The 24,237-nt window shown below is 38.9% G+C and overlaps 1 protein-coding gene across 3 annotated transcripts in view; it reads left to right on the top strand.

Annotated features, from left to right (window-relative positions):
- Nucleotides 1-14,813, top strand: part of KITLG (KIT ligand) — a 92,829-nt gene extending 78,016 nt beyond the window's left edge. For 2 of the 3 annotated variants that reach the window (XM_021091141.2, XM_021091142.2), the window contains 4 exons: nucleotides 59-168; nucleotides 1,369-1,436; nucleotides 2,497-2,573; nucleotides 10,461-14,813. In XM_021091141.2, the coding sequence (XP_020946800.1) occupies nucleotides 59-168; nucleotides 1,369-1,436; nucleotides 2,497-2,536 (218 nt within the window). In that variant the 3' untranslated portion in view covers nucleotides 2,537-2,573; nucleotides 10,461-14,813. Of the gene's footprint in view, nucleotides 1-58; nucleotides 169-1,368; nucleotides 1,437-2,496; nucleotides 2,747-10,460 lie in introns of those variants that run through there. The other variant, NM_214269.2, reaches the window with a different exon arrangement.
- Nucleotides 14,814-24,237: the final 9,424 nt, after the last annotated feature.

The following is a 24,237-nucleotide window of genomic DNA, read 5'->3' on the forward strand; positions in this document are numbered from 1 at the left end:
AGGGCAAAACCTCTGGCCTAGATACGCTGTGTTCACCACTGGACTGTTTAAATTACAGGGAAGGCCTCAGATTCCATTGAAGACTCCAGCCTCCAGTGGGCAGCCGTAGCATTGCCAGCATTCTTCTCTCTTGTCATTGGGTTTGCTTTTGGAGCCTTATACTGGAAGGTACGTGTTGCCGTTCATTCTTTTTTTTTTTTCTCCTCTCGCTTCTTCCAAAACTTCCTGAACTTTATATATGTCTTTGTTCAGACCACATTACGTAACTAATAAACTGCCCTTTTCTAAGAATGGATCCTACTAAGAAAACAGTAATATAGGGTCCATTCTACCTTAACTTACATCCTCCACAAATTGTACCTCTTAGAAAAATTCCCCCATTCCTCATTATGCTTTGGAGACAGCCCCTCTAGCTGAGAATGCCTACTTAAGAAATACAAACTGGGAGTTCCCTTCATGGCGCAGTGGTTATCGAATCTGACTAAGAACCGTGAGGTTGCGGGTTCGATCCCTGGCCTTGCTCAGTGGGTCAAGGATCCTTGAGCTGTGGTGTAGGTCGCAGATGAGGCTCAGATCCTGTGTGGCTGTGGCTGTGGCGTAGGCCTGCAGGTACAGCTCCGTTTAGACCTCTAGCCTGGGAACCTCCACATGCTGTGGGAGCAGCCCTAGAAAAGTCAAAAAGACAAAAAAAAAAAAAAAAAAAAAAAAAAAAAGAAATGCAAACTGGTTTTAAAAGCCTGAACTAAATATAAAAAGGAAGAAGTAGGAGTTCCCATTGTGACCCAGTGGCTTAAGAACTTGACTGGTATCCATGAAGATAAATGTTTGATCCCTGGTCTTGCTCAGTGGGTTAAGGATCCAGTGTTGCAGGCCACAGACGAGGCTTGGATCTGGTATTGCTGTGGCCGTGATGTAGGCTGGAAGCTGCAGTTCTGATTCGACTCCCAGCCTGGGAACCTCCATATGCCATGGGTGTGGCCCTAAAAAGGAGGGAGATATGCTGAAAATCCTATGATGTGCTTAAAGCCAGGTCGAAATGCAATTTGTATTATCTGCTATTTTGGATTTCTATTTCATTTGTTCTTTTATTGAAGCCTGTCTCAAATTTTTATAGGGGCTAAATCCTTGCAACTCAGCTTTTTGAAATGTCTTTTTCCTATTTAAATCTTTCGGTTTCTTAATTACTTTCTCATCTCCGATATCCTGAAAATGTTCACTTGATAGAACCATGCATTTTTCACCATTTCCTATTGCACAAATATTTTTATATGTTGCATGCTGAAGGAAACATAGAGGTAGAGACTCTTTTCCTCTTAAATAGGCCACGATAATACTGATATTTTTACACTATGTATGTTCTTTTCCCAGAAGAAACAACCAAACCTTACAAGGACAGTGGAAAATATACAGATTAATGAAGAGGATAATGAGATAAGGTATTTTGTTTTACTAAATCTGTGCATAAGTAAGTTTGACCTTGCATTTTACATACTGTGCCTCTGCTCCTAACACCTTTGAGAAGTGTTTCACGCTCATGACGGCGGCTCCCAGACCTGGGTCTTCCAAGTTTGATCCACTTGGCTGATCTCTCCCTGTCCCTGCAATCCTGCATCTCCACTTACTTGTGAAATGCCTTCACATAATTGCCCTTGGGACCCTCCGGCGGGTATGATCTCTGCTTGCTTTATTTTTATAAACACCAGAATCTTCCTCATGCTGCTGATTGTGGAGCTCAGCAGGCACGTTTGCTAATTCTCCTCCTTTCCAGACCGGTACCAAGATCTGCTTTGCTCTTTCTTGGGCTGCGGTCATTAGCTTCATCTTGACTTGACCAAGATGTCTTGACCAAGATGCTGCCCCCGAGCTTTCTTTTCCTCAGCCTTTCTAAACTCCACCTTTGTCTCCTGTAAACCTCATTCTTAATATCAAGATTGTTGCAGGGATTTTCTCTTGCATGCTTCATATATTTGACTTTACACTGGCTTTCAGAGCCCTCAACTTTTCTCAATCTCTTCAGTATTTTCTCAAAGCCAGATACAAAAAAAATGGTTTTGAGACCTTTCCACTTGGGGTCGCTGATCCTGGCCTCATTTTTACCCTTTTCCTATTTCCCCAGTACCAATGCTTTGATGTTATAGTTCTCATTTGGTGTGTTCCCTTCCCTTATGTCATGCCGCACGTGCAACTATTTGGTGCATATGAGCATTTTTAGTAGGTGTATCTGCATATGCATAGAGGATTTCTAAAGCACTTGGGAAGACTGTGCTGCAGCAGATCAAGGCTTCCCCCTTCTGTAGAGTAACATTATGAAGGCAGGCTTTTCCCTTAATCATGCAATCTTTTGCTACTGCATTAATAGGAAAGAAAAAAACAAACAAAACACAAATAAAGCAAACAAACAAACAAAAAAACCCAGCCTTTCACAATGCCCAAATCATGGTGTGCTTCAGAATTTCTATCTAAAAGCAAATAAGCATTCTTGTTGTTGTTTTTCAGTATGTTGCAAGAAAAAGAGAGAGAGTTTCAAGAAGTGTAATTGTGGCTTGTATCAACACTGTTGCTTTCGTACATTGGTAAGTTTTGAGAATTCAAGTTACCAGATTTAACAAGAACTATAAGGCACCCTAGATGCCAAAATGTATTACGTCTTCTACCAAGCTGATTGTCAGTATGTTAGCGGAAGCTGTTCCATAAGTGAATTATGCATTCTCAGGTTTTGAAAGGCAAGCAGTGGCAGTCCTGATGAGGGTATGGGAGATACACAAAACATGAACAGTTGAGTGTTAATAGCAGGGTCCTACCGCATAGCACGGGGAACTATATCCAATCTCCTGGGATAGACCATGGTGGAAAACAGCTGAGTGTTTACTGACGTTGAGGCCAGAAAATAAATTAGACAGGGAGACTAGAGCCACGTAGGACTAAAAGTACTATTAGCAGAGGAAGAATAAACAAAACCAATTTCAATTAGGTGTGATTACTGTAACCTAAGAAAAGTGGCTCCTCTGTTCAATGATGAGACACGAGAAAACCAAAAACCTTTCCTTGGCCTTTTAAGGAAAAGGAGAAAAACAGTCAAAATAGGTTACAGTCCGGAGAAGGGAACCGTCAAGGGAAAGTGTCAGCCACCACATGACTTGGGATAATTGTGCCTCCTCGCAGTCCAGAGCCCATTACACGCTGCAGAGGAACCAAGGGCAGAGCGTGTCGTCGTGGTTGCGGGGGTCCAGGAAGGAGACCAGGAAAATACATGGAGGGTGCCAACAGTTGTCTCCCTGTCCCTGGTTTGTCAGCCCCCAAGCCACAGACACGGTGCAGGGATCACCCTGAAGGGCCTTCCCCTGACCCCACATGCAGGCTCTTCCCGTTTTTCCTTCTGCCGGCTGGCTGTTGATTCTGTCTGGCCCGTGGACTCCCAGCTGCCTTCATTGCAGGGGTAGCTAAGTGTTCTCTCATCTTCCGGTATCTACCCCGCCGTGGTCAGAGGGTCATATCCTCACCTAGGTTATTGCAGAGACCGTCTGTGTTCGGCTTCCCTTTCCCTCATCCATCACTGTCCTTCCAGGTCCCCTTTGGTCCCCAATTTAGAGATTTTTTTTTTCTTCTCTAGATTGAAACGTTTCCAGGGAAACTGGGTCACAGACCCTCTTCTCCTCCAGGAACTCACTTTTATCACCATCATCTTTCAACAACCCAAAATCACATCATATAATAACAATAATTATGTTGCCTATGTCTCCCTCTGTTAGCCCTGCTCTTGGTCACCATGTCCAGAGCACAAATAGCAAGCACCCTCTCTTTTTTTCCTACTCCCATTCCAGCTCTCTCTAGGCTCATGTTTATTTTCAGGCTCAGTATTCCCCAAAGTGAAATCACTGTTATTCTTAGCAATGTATTTCTCTATCCTTCAATCCCAGTACAAACCGACTGTTGCTTCCCTAGCTGCCATTTCCGTTCCCTTAAGCCAGATATCCACCAACCACACATGCAATGGTTCCTTGAACCTTAAAAGCTCAAGTCATGTCCTCTCTTGTTTGCTTTTGGATGGCATCGCTGAGATCCTGTTTTGGCACACGGGTCATATGAAGTTTAATTGTGGCATTTGTTCTGTGATATTTGGAGAATGGATTATGATGGAAGAGCCCAAGGCTCTGGTCTAGGAGAAAAAAAGGTGGCATTTTAAAGCAGCCATAATCAAGCTGTATGTCCACCAGTCAGAGAACAGTCAAGCACAGGGACTACTACATCTGTCTGGTTCGTGCTGTGTCTCCTCACACACACCTCAGTTGTTGCCTAAGCATTGTGGGTGCACAATAAATGTCTGTCGAATGAGGGACTGAGAGAATAAATAAACCCTAAATGAAAATTTCACCAGATGGTAAGAAAGATAGTTCTTCGGAAGTGGCCTTTTTGTTTTCAGGTTCTTTTGGTTTGCAAGACAAATACATTCTAGAGACCTGCTATACAACACAATGCTTAGAATTTTTTTTTTTTTAAAGCTATGTTGTGTACTTAAAATGTGGTAAGAGGGTAGGTCTTGGGTTAAGTATTTTTACTGCAATAAGATGTTTTAAAATAACCTTTGAAAAAGTGCTGTATGGTTTATTCTTATCTTGTATGTGTATGTGTGTGTTTAATTTGCTGATTTTGGTCAGTAGGACAGCAAAGTGTGTACAGCAAGGGGGAATAGTCATGGGAAATGATTAATTTTTTTCTTAAAATATGAAGTATTACCCATATAATTAAATGAATGAAATGAGGTGAAAGCAACCCCAAACTGTTGAGAAATAAACTCACCACATATGTGTGAAATGTATGACCTTACATCATTGTCTCTGCAAAGCTCCCCCAAGGCTCAGTTCAGAAACCGTCACCTCCAAAAAGCTGATATCCCAAATTAATCTCTTTTTTAGGTGATTTTTATTTTTTCAATTATAATTGGTGTACAGTGTTCAGTCAGTTTTCTACTGTACATCAAAGTGACCCAGTCACACACATATGTATAAAATACATTCTTTTTCTCACATTATCCTCCATCATGCTCCATCACAAGTGACTAGATATAGTTCCCGGTGCTACACAGCAGGATTTCATTCCTTATCCACTCCAAATGCAATAGTTTGCATCTATTAATCCCAGATTCCCAGTCCATCCTACTCCCTCCCCCTCCCCCTTGTCAACCACAAGTCCGTTTTCCAAGTCCATGAGTTTCTTTTCTGTGGAAAGATTCATTTGTGCCATATGTTCGATTCCAGATGTAAGCGATATCATATGGTATTTGTCTTTATCTTTCTGACTTACTTCATAACTTAGTCTGAGAGTCTCTAGTTCCACCCATGTTGTGACAAATGGCATTATTTTGTTCTTTTTTATGGCCGAGTAGTATTCCGTTGTGTATATATACCACATCTTCTTAATCCATTCCTCTGTCGATGGACATTTAGGTTGTTTCCATGTCTTGACTACTGTGAATAGTGCTGCAGTGAACATAGAGGGGCATATGTCTTTTTCAAGGAAAGTTCTTCTCCTTTGTTCCTTTCTTGTTTTGGCTGGATGATTTCCATTTATTTTATGCTTGTGTATTTTTCTTTTTAGTTTTCATGAGTATAATGTTTGGTTTTGATTTGTGGTTGCCCTGTTTTTTAAGTATGTTAATCTCTCTTTTACAGCCCTCAAATTATATTTTGTATTACATTTCCTATATACTAATACATTAGGAGGACATCACGGTTATTTACATAGAAGTTTTGTGTCCTTCTCTAAACCATAAGCTCTTAGAAGACAAGATTGGTTTTTGAATCCAACAAACTATGCAGTTTACATTTTGCACAAACAAGCAATGAATGTATTTAAGAATAAATAATGGAGAGATGAATGAATACCTCAGAACTGCCGTAATGGTAAGAATAAAACTTATGGAATAAAACCAAAACAGACTTCCGTAGGGCAAATAAATAACAATTCAAATGCTCAGGGAAAGATAGATAAAAGGAAGAAAAAACAAGCAGCTAATTATCATGAATCTGCAGATCTTAGAGTCAAAATATATATCATTTGTAATCATTTATTGAGTACTGATTGTATACTCATTATATACAGGAAAGCCTTTTCTGCCATTTTTTTCCTTCCATGTTAACTAGCACTTTACAAAGTAGGAAATATACTTTCTTTTGGGAGGAACATTAGGTACATTTTTCTGTCATACAGCACATGAATCTTGAGGGTTTACACCAACAGCGGTTAAAACCTGCCAAGGAAATTGGAATAGAATTGGGGGAAAGGGATGTGATTGAGGGAAAGGTTTGGGAGAATTGACTACATATGACATGGTAGGAGAGGAAATCTGCCAAGACATAAGAATAATGGTAGTTAAAAGTACCAAGGATAGAAATGAAATGTGGAACTGTAATTACACATTTTTTTAAATTGGATATAATTTCGATTATAGTCATTTTCTTGGTTAACAAAAAAAAGTGGGAACTATAAGCAATGACTCAGGTTTATGGCAGAGATTTCTCCACGAAATGGAAGTTTCACAAACTAAAACAGATTAAACTAGGACAAAATACTGGAACACTAGACTAGATAACATATGAAATAGTTCTCCAACTTGTAATTGGAAAATCAAGAAGAGGGTTTGATAGTTTGAGTAAAAGGAAGGAAGGTAGATAAGGAAGCAGAAACAAAAGTTGCCTCTAAGAGAAAATACACTAAAGCTGTGATTATTTGACACCAAACATGCAAATTATCTGTGAAAAGTTAATAATTTACTTAGTCAGCTACCTGATGACAAGTATTTGGAAGTAGCACCCCGCAGGAATGTTTTCTTCATGGTGGTGTGTGTAGCACATTTTAAGAGAAAGAACTAGAGTAGATCACAGCAACTTTTTTCTCTTCATTTTTCCCACAAATGTGAGGTCACCAAGCTCTCACAGGTGCCGTGTTGGATGCAAACCTAGTTCTGGCCTCAGATCGCTTATGGCCTACTAAAGGAGGTAACATGTGTACATAATAACCTACTTTTAAAAGGACCAAAGGAGCTGACAAAGAAATACAATAAGGGATCAAAGGCACGGCCACTGTGCTGGTTCTACGGGAGGAGCCTTCAGCAGAGCCGTAGACCATGGTATGCAGGACATCCCACAGAATTGCACAACGTACACCCGTGCACAGTTGTCTTATCTGACAGGGGAGAAAGGTCCCTAGCCAAGGAGAAAGGCTTTCATTGCATAAATGACTGAGCTAGATCTTGGATGATTGGTCAGATTTTACTGGCAGTAAGGAAGGGATAATACCAGTACTGCCAACGGCATAAGCTAAATCAGAGAGCCCAGAGTACAGACTGTGCTCAAGAGTTTGTACAGCTGGACTCCAGGGGAGGCCACACCTAAAAGGTTAAAATGCTGAGGAAAGATTAAGCATCTGTGTGGAACAGGGTCTGAATTCCAAGTACAGGGCTTACACTCTACTGAGTAATGTAAGGAGTTGGGGGGTTTACAAAAGATGAGATTAATACAGGCAGAGAAGGAGTTTAGGAAAGTAGTCGGATGCCCATGTGGCCCGATGGATGGTAGTGGTGAGCCAGAGTCAGGGAGTCCGCTTAGGAGGCCAGTCGCAACAGAGGTGAGAAAATGACAGGAGCTAGGGTCACAGCCATGGAAATAGGAAAGCAGGGGCCACTTTTGGGGCGGCTTTTCCTTTTTCTGCAGGAAAAGAGCCAATGAGTCCTAGTTACAGGCAGTACTCAGGGTTGATCTGGAACCTACGGGACTAATTAGATGGTGGTGCCATGAGATGAAAACGGGAGAAGGAGCTATTAGTTTATATTGACCAGTGGCCAAATACGTTAGACTGGAACTTCAGAGAACAGATAGGGCTGGAAATAATAGATTGGGGATTTGAGAGTCATCTACAAAGAATTTTAATTGAGACCTTGGGAGAAGGACTGTGTAGTCACAAAGAAGGCCCGGTTTGGTTAACGGTAAATAGCATGGGTTTGCAGACACTCAGTGATGTTTTTGGACTTAGCCCAGAGTAATAAGTGTAGAAAATAATTCTTACTGTGATTAGGCTGACAGAGCCTCATCTCTGGAAGTTTCCAGTAGATCTAAGAAGAAAGTAGATCCTAGAATTGGAGCAGGGATGAGGGCAAGTTATGCTCGGACGTGGATTATGTAGGACTTGGGAATGATCAGCTACCAAATGGCAAAATCTGTGACTCCTTACCAGGTATTTCCTGAGAATTGCTGGAGTGTTTTGGAGCTGTTTTGTTTTGTTTTGGAGCTGTTTGTCTGTAATGTAGAGGATTAGAAGGGATTAGACGTGGGTTCAAGCCTTGGCTCTGCACCTTAACTGACTATTAAGTTCCTGGATGAGTCAGTTGTCTTTTAACTCCTGGTTTTTCAAATATAATGAGGGGCTACTGATATTCACCCTGCTTATTTCACGAGGTTGTTGCAAGAATCCAGGGTCTCATTATAAAAATTGTAGTTTTGTTACATGAGAAACCAATTTTAAGCTTTAAATTTGTTTTCTTTGCTGAAGGATCCAAAGACAAAATCAAAAGAGATTTCCAATCTTACTTCTTGAAGCTTAAGTTTAGCATTTTGAATTATTTGTAGCTTTTAAAAAAATAATTTTTCTGCTCTTTTGTGATTCCCCTCTGCTTTTCTAACCAAGTTTGATTTTTAAAATACCTGCTATGTAATTTGGATTTCTGAAGTTTTATCTTAACATCTGCTCATTTTTTCTTCAGGACTTAATTCTATTTTTCTAAATACAGGTTTTCTAATTTTTAGAAATTGGTATTGTATAGTAATGGTTTTTAGTATATTATTACATTTTATATATGTATATTTTTAGTTTATTTAGTATATTGCATTTAGAGGTTACACACATTTAGTATACTACATAAGAGTGTTATACCCTTCGTATATTCCTGGAAAAAAATAGTATACTTATTATCACTCATACTGTGAAACTTTATACACGGTCTGTGTAATGATCTCACACATTTTAAAGCCAATGATCTATAAATCCGGGCTTGATAAATAAGGAGAAAAAGAGGGAAAGGGTAGTGAGTAGGGAAGAAAATAAATGTAAAATACACATTTATTGGGGGTTGTGATTGAAAATAGCCTGTAATATTTTTTAAGATAAGAAAGTACAAATACTTCACTTGAAAGTTGAAATATCTGAAAGCTGGAGTCCAAAAGCTCAGTGTTTTAATACCAGCACTGAAAAACTAAAACAGAGTCTGGCTTTCATGCTTCAACAAGTATAATAAGCTGTGCTGAAGCCAACTGAACTTCCCCAGAGGCTTTGTCAGGATGTGGTGCCAGGATTTCTTTCTTTTTTTGCCTGACAGTCCTGAATGAGATCTTGCTGCTGCTGTTTCCTCAGTTGAGAGAAGTGATTGCTAGAACCTGGCTAGCCCGTCAAGATACTGGCGCTGCTTGGTGGCTAGGAGCTGTCATTCGTGGGTGGCCTCTGATTAGCTTCTCCACCTGCCCCAGATAATCTCTTTCATGCCGCTCCATCAATCTCCACTTCTGCACTCTCTGGACACTGCCGTTGTCCTTCCTACCCTCTCCCCTCACCACCTGGCTACAACCTTTTCGTAGCCTTGTTAGAGAAATTCAAGGCTACATATAGATTGATAACCCTCTTATCACAAGCGGAGATCAGGTGGTGTGCAGAAAGGTATGAAAGCCACAGGGTATTCATTCATCCATTCTGTGTTCAAGATAACATTTATTGCGTACAGGTGGCCTCGTCCAGCACTTTTCCAAAGGAGAGCATTCCCATGAAAGCTTTCCTAAACCAAAAGGGCATAAAACAAAGAAGCAACTACCTAAGGACACCTCTTGTTAACAGGATGCATGGAATAAATAAAGTATAAATGCGTACAGACACAGGTCAAAGCTACGGCAGCTTGATGCTGAGATGTGAAGTGTAGTTCTGGGGAAGGAGCTTGGCGGTGCCACTCTCACTGCTGGGGGTTCACAGTCCCTCCAAAGGTTTACTGCAAAACATGCACTGAATGAATGCTCCTGTCACTTTTTTCCTTTGCTTTTATGAAACATCTCCAGGGTACCCGTTTTCGACAAAGCGGTGTAAAGGGAACTTTGGAACAGCAAGCGATACCCCTACCTATTTAGTACGGGGCGCTGTTCTAGGTGTGGGAGGACAGCAGCGAAAGAGATAAATTCTAATGAGAGGAGACCTTCATAAACGATACGTAAGATCGTTTTGGATCACGTAAGGTGTTACTGGCGAGATCAGAGGGTGATGGGTCCCCGATTGAGGAAAACGTTCCCCAAGTTATTTTAGGCTGTGCAAGTGAAGCAGGCATTGTGTGTCTCCTCCTCATTCTGTAGTGATCGGAATTCAGCTACTGAGAATGAAAAGAAGACAGAAAGCAGATACGCTATAATCTTTTTTTTTCCTTTCCTCTCCAGGCGGGTAACAGTTCATGTTTGCTTCATAAATGAAGCAGCTTTAAACAAATTCCTATTCTGTCTGGAGTGACAGACCGCATCTTTATCTGTTCTTGCTACCCCATGACTTTATATGGATGATTCAGAAATTGGAACAAAGTGTTTTACTGTGAAACTGGCACTGAATTAATCATCTATAAAGAACTTGCATGGCGGAGGACTCTATTTTAAGGACCCGGGGGACTTGTGGTCTCAATTAGAACTTGCCACTGACGTTGGGAGAGAAAGCACGTGTCCCAGACTGCACGCACCGTTTTGCATGCCTCCAGAAACGTCTAATTGCTGAAAAACCACATAGCTTTATTTTATAGTTACAACCTGCAGTTCGTAGTTATCTTGGTCTCCGTAAGTACATTTCAGCCTGGATGGTGGGGGTAATTATTTCTATCAAGGGGATCTAGAAAAAATTCAAAAAACCCCAAAAACTCAGCAGCATCAGCCACTGAGCAGGAAGCAGTGGGGACAAAGTGGGGGAGTAAGCGACAGGTCAGCCTTGTAGCTGCTGATCAGTGAATGATATGGGTCTGAGCCCCGTCTCTTCCTGACACGAAACGTGCTCACCCACATCCCACTAGACAAATGGACACGGTTGGCCAGTTCTATCCATGCAGGGCAGCCAGTATTGAACTACAACAGTGATGCCTTTGCAGAGAGACGCTGACCAAGTATCTATCGCACAGGGAAGCTGTGGACACTGAGCAGCAGCACTGTCTACTGGGGAGGACATTTGGCACCGCTGGTGAAGTTTGCCTTTACCCCTGACCACTACAGAGTGTATAAATTGTGCTTGCAAAATATATTACAAAATGTTTATATTCTAAAACTATTACAGAGTTATGGAAAGGGACTTAGGAGAAATCGCTGAATGTATGGAGGCCCCATTTTTCCATTTCTGCCATGGGAGACAGTAAAAATAATGATATTTAGTATCTAAGGTTAGAAAGCTACACCCACATGTTAATATGGGTGTTGACAACTAAATGACTCGGGTTTTTTCTTTTTTCTTTCTTTTTTTTTTTTTTTTTTGTCCGAGAATGAAAGGAATCAGGAAACTAGTTATTTATAATATAATCATCACTATCTGCTTAAAGGATCCATTTATTTAAAATCAGGCACTCTATATCCATTAAGGTTTATGAATTAAAAATAAAGGGAGCTTTATATAGTTATGCATGTCGGTTTGCTATTTCAATATGTGACAGCATTTTTGTCATATTGAGTGAATTTGGCAGGAATTCCCAAGATGACATTGCACTTTTTAACCAGAACTTGTAAGACAATAAGTGAATATCCCTTGCCAATTTTTTTTTTTTAATATCAAAGGAACATCTGACTAAGGTCAAAGAATGACTTCTTACGGTTTATTTTGATGAAGATTCTTTTACTATATCACAAACATATGCATAAAGAAATCCAAAGCTTTCCACTTCAACTTAATCCTTGCGATAACATTGCCATGTCCTGCCACCATCTGATGACTGTTTTCAATAGTGATACACAAAGGCATGGAAAACTGCTACCTTTCCTTTGATTTCAAATGTCCAAGAATTTCTAGTATCATTGGATTTTAGCTTAGGTTCAAAGCTAATCCAAATACAACTCCGGTAAGTGGCCTTTGCTCTTTTTTGTACCAAAGAGCCCAGGTGATTTCTACAATCTTTTCCTTCTCTGAAGTGCTGTGGTTCCTTAAACACTAGACCTTTCTCTGAGATACAATCCAGGTGCTTTGGGAAGCTGCATTAATTTATACAGGCCCTCAAATTCCCCATGGTACAAACAATTATATATAATAAAACCAGAGATCCATTTAATTGCTGAAAGGACCTGTGTCAGTGTATGATATTTTAAGGAAACTAGACATAGATTAATATGATTATGTGTGTAGGTCACATGTAGATTGAGAAGATTAATACTTCTCAATCTAATAGTTTATTTCAGCAATGGTTTCAATTTTCGTAGGTATGTGGAAATGCTATTTAATGAGCTTGAGCGTACAGTACGTGTGCGTTTGTTCTCAAAGCTAGTGGCTGGATTTTAACACTCAAGGACATGGTTCTAATCCATAGAGTTAAATAAAGAAATTCAGCAAGTATGAAATCCGGCATGGTAGGCGAGGGGAGATGTATTCTGCCTAATTAAATGTATTCGTTCGTTGAGAGTTGTATGGATTACCAATGTTTAAAAGACTAAAATTCAATAAAATACCCAAACAACAGAAAAATGCTGAACACTAGTTTGGATGCTAGTTGCTTGGGAATTAACGGTCATATCTGCTTTGAGATAAAAATATGTATATCTTTGCATTATTTTACCCAATGTGCCTTCTGGTGCACATCCTGCTGGAAAACCCACAACTGAAATCATAAACGTGAATCCCTTTTTAAATTGGCGCCATGTATCTGATCGTTCTCTTCTGTATTATTTCAAAATTGTCTCTTAAAATGGTCTCAGAAGTCTGCAGATTATACGAAAAGCTTTGCACCTCTTTGATAGAACCCAAGTCTGTAGAAAAACTGGCTTTGTGATAAATGGTGCCTGCCAGGGGTATCAAAGTCTTGCTGGATTTTTTTATTATAATCTAATGTATTTACCACACTGCCACTTTCTAATGCATCAGAGACAAGCTGAGTTTTTCAATATATTAATAGAACACATACTGTATTCTCTTTAAAAAGGGTTTAAGTATGATGTGAAAAATGACGATATATGATAGTTTGTTCACAACAAAATGTTTTCTTTTAGTAAGAAAGTCCTTTGGAGAATTGTGGCATATTTTGGTATTCTAACTCAAATGAAGTTTTAAATGAATGGAAAAACCCTTTAGAATTCATGGCTACTTCTTCATGTTCTTCTGCAGCTAGGTTTTGGTTTCAATATGGAATCCCTGTATGGGGCTGTTAGCCATCCCCTACCTATTCTCATTTAACTAAGAAATACATTTTTCAAAAAGGCAGTTTGACATCATGGGATGGATGTTGGAAAAAATTGTCAGGAGCCTCTACTCTGCCATTAACTGATATTGGTAAATCACTGCTCTTCTTTGGATCTCAATTTTTTAATTTATGTAAAGTCAGAGATCATGGGAGGTGTGGGAGAAACCTCTTAATATGTGGCTGACAAAGATGATAAAACAGAGCTGAAACTGTCCCAGACAAAATATTCGACCCTGATCTCTGTGAATAAGCAATTTTGAGCATAAAAGGCTATGGCTGTTCTTGTTTGTAATGTAAATAGGGTCCATTAGTAAAAGTGAAATTCAGTCTCCTGTAGGATGAATTGGATAACCAAGAGATGGCTTTTTCCTTTGCTTAAATAAACATTTTTGGATCTCCTCTGAATGAAAACCAAGAGTACATTTTACTCAGGAATAAAGAAATTAAATAGCTTGTGTATCACATTTGGAAGTGCACCAAATTAAGCATTTAAGCATCTTATTTTATTAAAAGCTAAGAGCAGAAAATGCAGAATGTTCATAGAGTTTTTAAATGCCAAAAAGTAGTTTAGAATCCATTTGGAAATGGTTAAACCATGAGTTAATGTTTTAAAATTGAAAGTGGGCTAAGAATTTTAAAGAAAGCCAGCTTGTTTCGAAACAATATTTTGAAATTGGCATTAAAATGTAAACACTCGGTTTGAAATTTCAGCCAGTTCGGTTGTGGTGTTTGATCACACAGTTTATGGTGTGGTTGGTAATATCTTAGGAAAGGAAGTACCATCATTTTATCTTTACAAACAAGGTATCGTTTTAGACATGATCTGTATTAAAATGGATATTTGTGATCCCAAAATGTTTCCTAAGCATCGTAAATTTATTTATAACTGCCATCTCCAATTATGTCTTTATGATGTTTTTAAAAATATAATTGTTTAAACTAAAACCATAGTATTTTCTGTTACTTGATTTCTGAGCTATAAGACTCACTGAATAAGTTACCAATCAAAGTATCCTATTCTCCTATGTTTTAAGGATTAACATGTGATTATAGTATCCACGTGCCACTATTTTTTAAATCAGTGGATTTAAAGTATTCAGACATTTAGATGGATGCACAGATATATTGCTAGTTCAGTCATAGATTGGAGTTTGCATATCGTAATGTAAATGTATGTCAACACTATTCTATAGTTTTCTTATGACCGAGGTTTAATTAAATAAAAAGGTGGTAAAATGTGATGTGTATGTGTATGTACTGTATGTGTACTTTTTAAAATAGGTCTATGTCCTGACCCTTTTTATACAGGTTTGAATTTGAAATTACATTATATATACATATACTTTATTGTTCTAAATAAAGAATTTTATGCACTCATAAATTGGCCCTGTCATTTGACGTAAGAAGCTTTTTGGGGGGTTGGGGAAGGGGTGGCGCGCCCAAGACATGTGGAAGTTCCCGGGCCATGGACGGAACCTACACCACAGTGACAACCCAAGCCATTTCAGCGGCAGTGCTGGATCCTTAACCCACGGCATCACAAGGAAAATCCAAGAAATCATTTTAACTCAATATTTCCTGGTTAAGTAATCAAGGAAGATAGGTAAGGTAATCAAAGAAGATGACGTTGAATTAACACATTGTTGGATCTCAACAAGTTTCCTCACTTAGCGGAGAAGACAGGAAAACCACAGGAGCCTGCATCAAGCCACAGTGAAGTAACGAGCTAAGTGCACACCTGAGGTTCCGTTCATATGCTTGGGGCACGCAGGAATCAGCGCCACCTTTCATACTATTTTCAGGCTACAATACCTACAAATACCTACAATACCTACAAATACTTGAACTGTAAATATTTACATTTGTATCTCTGTAACTTCTGAAACATACCCAAAATACCCTTGGCCGCACCTGAGAAAAATTAATGATAATTCCTTAATAGCCAAGACCCAGTAAATATTCCTAATTTGATTGTCTTTCATCATTGTGCACTGTGATATTGTACGACAGCAGGGTATACAACAAAGAGAAAATGCCTCCCTCAACATTGCATTTTGTTCTTTGGGAGAAGAACACATTTCTTGTTAATCCTCAGAAAAACTAGGTACATACATACATATGCAATGCTATCCTCCAACCTTACTTCTCCCATTTATCAGAAGAATGTGTAACACTCTGCATTAGCCCAGATAAACCTTTACCCACTACCAGAACCAGGCGATTGTGGATGGACATTGAGATTGTAATATAATGTGTGCCTTCTGGAATCACAGTCCATACTTAGCAAAATCCAATGAACTTTCAGAACTTTTTCTTCAAAATTAAAATGAAGGACTTCTCTGGGGACATAGCTGCCCCTTCACCCTCTCAGTTGGTGGCTGCATTTCCTCCATAACTGTCACTAGGTCTGGAAGTAGGTTCCCTACTTCTCATTGCTGCTTCTGGGTCTTCTTTGCCACTCCTCAAACCCTCCCAGATTTGAACCTCATCCGATTACATACCCTCTGCTATTCAGTGTTGATTTCATGTAGGAACTCCCAGGTTCTCCTTCATTCGTGATGGTGTTAGCACCTAGTTCACTGTCACGCAACCCATGTGTCCTTCTGTCTTAATTCTTGGGATTCTGATACACATGTAAGCGATCTTTGCAACATCCTCTTCTTTTAGGTCCGTGAAACTTCTATCCTAGTGAGCCAGTCCTCACCACCACCCTAGCCACGTAGTCTGATGGTCACCCTGTGTGCTTTGTCACTACCGTTAATGGCAACCCATCCATATCTCAATTCTAGGCATCCCGCCTCTTGTCACCACTTTGTATCTTTCCAGTTTACTCCCTCACAGATTAAATTCCAACAATCCTTTTATCCACAGAACCTGTCCTATTGATTCGACCTTTCTTTCTCCTTTCCTTTCCCTGCCCTCCCCTTCCTTTCTTCCTTTTTTTCCTTTCTTCATTTCTTTCTGCCGTACTCTTGGCATATGGAAGTTCCCAGGCTAGGGGTGGAAGCAGAGCCACAGCCACAGCAATGCCAGATCCAAGCCACATCTACCATTTTCCACTGACTGCCCATCTTTGATATTTTTTTCCTCTCCTTTTACAGATTAAAATTCATGATCCAGCTTCTAATCATTTTCTTGCATATGCCTTCTCTTTTGATCCCTTTCAATTCCTAATATCTGCTGGGTAAATGATGCCCCTGCTCAAATCCACTTCTCCGTCCACTCTTTGTCTATACTTGAGTGGCTAAACATGGCTAGAGTACACTACACTATCATAAATTCCTTCCCATGAATTTCAAGTGGGTCCTATCTGGTTTCTCTATAAATTCCTTCCCATGAATTTCAAGTGGGTCCTATCTGCTCAACAATTGTATTTCCCTAGTTTATTTGCTTTTCCATTCTTACAGTTGACTATTTCATATATTATTTTCTCTCCCAAACCACCTACCTCATTCCTCATTCTTCCTCTTAGCAATCTTGATTGCTACTTCATCTTGAAAACTGAAAACATAAAAGAGAACTTTTATAAAAGATTTTTATAAATTCTTTTATAAAAGTCTTTTATAAAAGATTCCTAGCACCTAGAGGCTGATTTTCTGTGAAGTTGAGAAGCTTAAACTTCTGATCCTCACTTAGGCAGTTCTTTTATAAGTTGCAGGAGGAAGCTTAGCAATGTATTCACATAGAAATACATTTGTATAAAATTTGCAGTCACTTCCATGTATCTTCAAGGTGTTATTAGGTGTCCTCATGTGGCAATGGCTTCCAGCAGCTCTCCCACTTAGCACTGTGCCAATTCACCAGGGCATCATGGCCAAAGGTGTGTGGTCACCATGATGCCCTGGCGAATGTGTCAGATGGACTTTCTTCTCCTGATGAAGGAGAAACAGGGCTTAAATGACTGGAGCCAGAAGCCAGTCTATGGAAAATTCTCACAATTGTCACAGTCACTTGTAAACTGTCAATGGAAGACTCAGGTTTCATTAATTCCTTGCCAAAATTGTATTTTCTCCACCAGAAATTATTTGGTACTGCAGAGTATACATTTATAAATAAACTGTACTTTTGTCCCCTCTTAGTGATAAGGAAATGCAATATAATTTAACAATATTGCTATTTCTAGAACCAGAAAATCTGTATGTGAGGACATATGGTCTATACTTTTCAGGGTACTCGTCCTGATAAATGCATAGCATTGTGCATCCACCATTGTAACACCATACAGAACTGTGGGAGTTCCCATTATGGCTCAGTGGTAATGAATCCAACTAGTATCCACGAGGACATAGGTTCAATCTCTGGCCTCGCTCAGTGGGTGAAGGATCCAGTGTTGCTGTGAACTGTGGCGTTAAAAAAAAAAAAAGAATTGTTCCACTGCTCTAAAAAAAAAATGCCTTGTGCTATATTATTATTACTGTTATTATTATTATTATTATTTGCTTTTTAGGGCCACACTTGCAGCATATGGAAGTTCCCAGGCTAGGGGTCAAATCAGAGCTACAGCGTCTGGCCTACGCCACAGCCACAGCAATGCAGGATCTGAGCACTGTCTGTGACCTACACCACAGCTCATGGCAATGCCAGATCCTCAACCCACTGAGCAAGGCCAGGGATCGAACCCAAATCCTCATAGATCCTAGTTGGTCTCACTGAGCCACGATGAGAACTCCCCCTTGTGTTTAAATATTCAGTGTTACTTCCATTCCCTGTGCCTCTGGAAACACTGGTTTTTAATTGTCTCCATAGTTTTTACTTTTTCCAGAATGCCAGGTAATTGAAACCCTAAAACATGTACCCTTTTCAGATTGGCTTCTCTCACTTGGCAAGAAGCACTGAAGATTCATGTGTGTCTTTTGTGGCTTGATAGCTCATTTCTTTTTATCACTGAATAACATTCCATTGTCTGAATGTATCACAGTTTGTTTATCCATTCCTCTATTAAGAACAGTTAGTTATTTCGAGTTTTTGGTGATTAGGAATAAGGCTGCTATAAACATTCAATTTTTTGTGAACATAATTTTCAGAATAGCTAAGTAAATTACTAGAAGCATGCTTGTTGGACTGTGTGGTTAGACTGTTTAAGTTTAGAAAATTCTGTCTTGTCAAGTGGCTGGACAGCTTAGCATTCCCAGCAGCCAGGAGTGAAAAGTCCTGCTGCTCCACATTCTTGCCAGCAATTGTTATTGTCATTTTTTTTTTTTTTAATTTCAGCTATTCTCATGGGTAGGTAATGGTGTATCATTATTGTTTTAATTTGCAGTTCTGGGATGACAAATGAGCGTCTTTTCATATGCTTATTTGCCATCTGTAAGTCTTCTTTGGTGAGATGTTTGTTCTTTTGTCCATTTTTAAATTGGGTTATTTTCTTATTGCTGAATTTTAAGAGTTCTTTGCATATTTTAGATGCAAGACTTCTGTCAGACTTCTGTTTTGCCCTTATCTTCTACCGTTCTGTGGCGTGTCTTTTCATTCTCTTAACACTGTCTTTTACAGAGCAGCTGCAAGGATTTTTTTTAAAAATACACATGTACAAACACAGAGCGTATATCCTGCTCAGGTCATCGCCTTAATCTCATCAGAGTAAAGGCAGTTTACACGGGACCTAAAATTGTTGATGACTTTGGTATTTTGCAACTGCTAGTATTTTTGATTTTCAGGATCCTCCTGTTGATAGGGTATTTTAAACACATACAAACTTGGACTTTCGCATGTGTTTTTGTGTAACAAGATTGTCTTCCCAGTATAAGGCTGTTGGGCCATAATGACATTTTAAAGACTTCTAATGCATTTTAAAGATTCAAAACAAAAAGTCAAATCACATGAGAAGGGAAAAACTAATAAAATTCAGTCACATCATTTCACTCCAATGTGCAAATATATTTTGGAATGGTTCATAAAAATAATTCAGAAATTCTAAACTCTGGATTCAAACATAGAGATATAAAGTAGATATAAAGGATCCCTTACTGCCATCTTTGTATTTTTTTATTAAGGACTGAAAAACAACCTAAATAAAACGTATATGTGACACAGAGTCAATAAGGATGACTGAGGAAATACATTTAAATTCCTATGATGTTATAATGCAAATGGTAACAAAAATGCATGACATCAAAAGCAGTCAAAGAGAATATAAATACGCTGGTATTTATCTTAGAAATGGTATTATGAATATGATTATGTTGATCTTTGCTTATATTTAAAATAAGAAATGCTAAATTATAAAATACAGAATTACCTCTGGGGAAGGAAATAACTGCCTCTTATGGAAGGGAAAAGCAAGAAGCTAAACTTCTCTGAGTGTTTTGTAGATTTGACTTGTGAACAATGTTTGGGTCCTAATTTTCACAATCCAACTGTAAAAAAATTATGAAGCAATTCAGGAAATTAAAACTCTTGCTGGATAGTGAATTATGTTTAAAAGCTTTTTTTTTCCCTCCTTAAGGAGTTATAATGGTATTATTGTTGTATATTAGTTTCTTCAGCTTGGGTTGCCATAACAAAACTCCATAGACTGTGTGGCTTGAAAGACAGAAGTTTATTTTCTCACATGTCTGGAGGCTGGAAGTCTGAGATCATGGTCAGATTCTGAAGAAGGCTCGTTTTCTGTCTTGAAGACAGCTGCCATCTTGCTGCATGCTCACATAAACCCTTTTGTGTGTGTGTGTGTGTGTGTGTATCCATGGGAAGAGAAAAAGAAAACAAGTTCTCTGGAGTCTCCTCTTCTTCCGTAATAATTCCATCATGAATCCTGACCCTCATGACCTCATTTAGTCCTACATACCTCCCAAAGTCCCCCATCCACAAATCCCATCATGTTGGAGGTTAGGATTTTAACATATGAACCTAAGGTGATAGTGGGGACAAATTAGCTTGTAACATATATTAAAAAATATATTCCTCCTGTCAAAAATAAGAACATGAAGGAACTGAAACCCTTGTGCAGGACTACTGGAATGGTAAAATCACTCAACGGCTAGGGAAAACAGTCTGGAAGCTTCTAAAAAATTTAAAAAGAGAACTACTATGTGATCCAGCAATCCCACTCTAGCTATATATACAAAAGAACTGGAAAAAAAAAAAAAAAAAGCCTGAGAAGGTATTTCCACCCCCGTGTTTGTAGCAGCCCTATTCACAACAGCCAAGAGGTGGAAGTACTATAAACGTACACCTACAGATGGGTGAAGAAAATGTGACATATACGCACAATGGAATATTAGTCAGCCTTAAAAAAGAAAGGAGATCCTGTCGCATGGACAACATGGGGGAACACCGAGGACATTCTGCTAAGGGAAGTGAACCAGTCACAAAAAGATAAACACTATATGATTCCATTTATACAAAATAGATAGATAGGTGTTCATTTTTTCTATCATGTCTGCTTTTTCTATTTTTTGCATAGCCTTGAAATTTTCCATAAGGAAAAATTAAAAAGTATAAAATTCATGAGATAATATCATTGTGTCTTCATATATGTTCCTTTTAGTTTTGATTTCATTGCCTCACTTCTCATGTACTTGATTCTTTTGGACCTCTTACTAGACACTGTACACAACTACTTGTAGATAGAGCCTGAGTCCCAGAACAGCACTATTGCATCCCAAGAACATTTTATTAGTTTCTGGATGCAGCTAGGGGCCCTAGCAACTCCAGACCACCTTAATCCAGAGTTTCTAGACTCGGCACAATTGCCATTTTATTAGCTATATATATTTTGTGTTGCATTTTAGGATGTTGAGCTGCATCCCTGAACTCTACCCACTAGATGCCAATAACGTCACCCAGGATAACAATAAAAAATGTCTCAGATATAGCCAAATATCCAGGGAAGGGCAAAGTCAGCCCCCTCCCCATTAATTGCCTTAAATTAATCTAAAATTGAAATCTTCGGAAACTAAATTTGCATCCCTGGGATGGTCCATCTATTCCTACTTACTCCTGTAACACCTTCAGGGTCCCAACTCTATGTTGGGTTTTTCTTTGTTTGTTTTTTGTTTCTTAACTAGGGCTCATACTCCTTGGCAAACCCTGAGTCCAGAGTTTGCCCACCAGCCCTAGGAGTTTGTTGAAAGTTCTTCTCAGCTTCTTAGTGTTTTAGCTAACAGTTCCCTTATCAGTGGGAATCTCTGAAAAAAAAGGACCCTGAATGCTTTGCATATCTGAGTTTTCTTTTTTAGTTCACCAGTCCCTTGGAAAAGTTGTTGGTCGTTATTGCTGCCTTTTTTTTTTTTTTTTCCCCCTCCTATTTTGTCTAGTTTGTTTTCCTTATCTGGAGGGTTGATCCAGCTTAACTTCAGGATTCCTAGAATGGAACTCCTCCATTCTTTGTTAAACCCAAGTAGATTTTCATTTCCATTACACCACTGAAACTGCTCTTATCAAAATTTTTATGCAACGAATTCCATTGGTTAGTTCAGAATCCTCATCTGCTGTACATTCTCTGGTACACATGTTCAGTCCTGTTTTAGCTTATTTCCTAATCCCTCCTTCTCCTTATCTTCCCGCTTCATCTTATTTCCCTCCTGTCCCACCAATGTTAGAGTGCTCCACGGCTCAGTCCTTGGCTGCTTTCTGTTAGAATACACTCATTTCTTGGTGATCTCATCCAGTGTACTCTCTTTACGTAACAGAGATACAACAAATACGCCCAATTAAAGCATCCAACCCAGATCCATTTCTTGGACACCTGAGTATCCGAGTTAATATCCCAAAGTTAATATCCAAAACAGAACTCCTGATCTCAGCAAAAACACAAACAAAACAAAAAAAATACAAAAATACCTACTCAACTTCATGTTTTTTAAAAGGAATTGTTTCTGTTATCCAAATAAAGTCTTGGAAATATTAAAATTACACCCTGGGTTTATACTTCTATTAATTGTTCTATGACTAGTGTTGTTTGCTACAGTTAAAAATTGTTTATCCAATAGGATAAATTTTACACAAATAATAATTTCTCTGTGATTTAAATATATCTAAAGGTATATTGCTCTTTTTTGAATATGAACAGTGATTTTACTACATATTTATCTGAAAGTAACTTTAATAATTCTCATTCTGAGTTGAACTCACTCAAGCATGGTATTTATTTTGGTTTATAAAGATTGTCTCGGATTTTAATCTCCAGCAAAAAGAAATCATGTGTATAATTTAAAATATTCATGTAATATTCATATTATGTAAAATATTTGTCACTTAAAATATTTAAATATGGGTCAGCATAATGCCTCCTCTAAACGCTTTCAGAACAAAGTATAACCTTAAAGACAATTCTTTAGATGTTTGATGGTGAAAATTATTGTAAAATAAATTATCTTCCTCTACCTTTTATGCATGATTTTTTTGGATAGAAAATTGGGCACTGCTTTGCTTAATTACTTACTAGAAGGGTTTCTTTTGTGGGATAAAATGAGGCAGGGAATGAAGCATTTGTTTGTAGCCTGTAATGCTCTCTAGGGCAGTTGTACATTCTAAACAATGATGTCATTAAATGATTCACTTCAAAGGCAGAAAGCTAAGTTTTCCAAGACAAGTAAATACATTTAAAAAAAATGAATTTTGAAATATATACAAGAGTTGTTAAAACTTTATATAACTCTATCTGCTGTAGAGTTTATTGAAATAGTGAAAGTATAAGTGTTTTTTTCACTAAACCATTCATTTGGGAATATAAGTATATTAAAAGCTTATTTTAAAGTGCAATGATTTAATTTTTAATTTTTTTTTATTTTCGGTCTTCTCTCTTTTTAGAGCTGCACCTGCGGCGTATGGAAGTTCCCCGGCTTGGGAGCCAATCGGAGCTACAGCTGTCAGCCTCCACCACAGTCACAGCAACATAGGATCTGAGATATGTACGTGACCTACACCACAGCTCATTGCAACGTGGAGCCTTAACCCACTGAGCAAGGCCAGGGATTGAACCCGTGTCTTCATGGATACTAGTAGGGTTCTTTAACCACTGAGTCATGACGGGAACTCCTAAAGGGCAATGATTTTTATATTTCTCTCAGGGCAAAAGCCCAAGTTCTTTAATGACATCTGTGTGACCTGCCTCCTTGAATCTTATATTTTATTCCTGATTAATTATAATAGACTTGCTAACGGGACGTGCATGCCTGTTGGACCTTAAATGGCTTACCGACACTTGAAATCATAATGGACAATACTACCCACCCTCACTTCCCCATGCACCTCTTGGTGGTGTTTGTTATTACAGAAACCACTGAAAAGCTGGCCCTGAAAAGATATGTCACCAAAAGAAACTGGCGTGATGTAATGAAATTTTGAGCTACCTCAGCTAGTAGTGTGTACATTGTCTGATAGATATTGTGAGTTTCCCTTGAAAATTGAGATAAGCTTCATTGTCTCTGCAATTTTGCTGGATTACAAAGATGCCTTGGCATAGAGTTTAAGAACCATGGCACTGGAGTTCCCGTCTAGGCGCAGTGGTTAACGAATCCGACTAGGAACCATGAGGTTGCGGGTTCGGTCCCTGCCCTTGCTCAGTGGGTTAAGGATCTGGTGTTGCCGTGAGCTGTGGTGTAGGTTGCAGACGCGGCTCGGATCCCGCGTTGCTGTGGCTCTGGCGTAGGCCAGTGGCTACAGCTCCGATTCAACCCCTAGCCTGGGAACCTCCATATGCCGCGGGAGCGGCCCAAGAAATAGCAACAATAACAACAACAAAAAGACAAAAGACAAAAAAAAAAAAAAAAAAAAAAGAACCATGGCACTGACATATTATCTAATTATTAATTACATGGATTATGTATTGTCTTTCCCACCACCATCCCTCATGATAGAATGCA

This window comes from Sus scrofa, chromosome 5, assembly GCF_054392235.1.
Source record: "Sus scrofa isolate SSC_HxYL_T2T_F1_AM1 chromosome 5, Sscrofa_HxYL_maternal_Yorkshire_Landrace_v2.0, whole genome shotgun sequence".
In the NCBI taxonomy this organism is placed as follows: Eukaryota; Metazoa; Chordata; class Mammalia; order Artiodactyla; family Suidae; genus Sus; species Sus scrofa.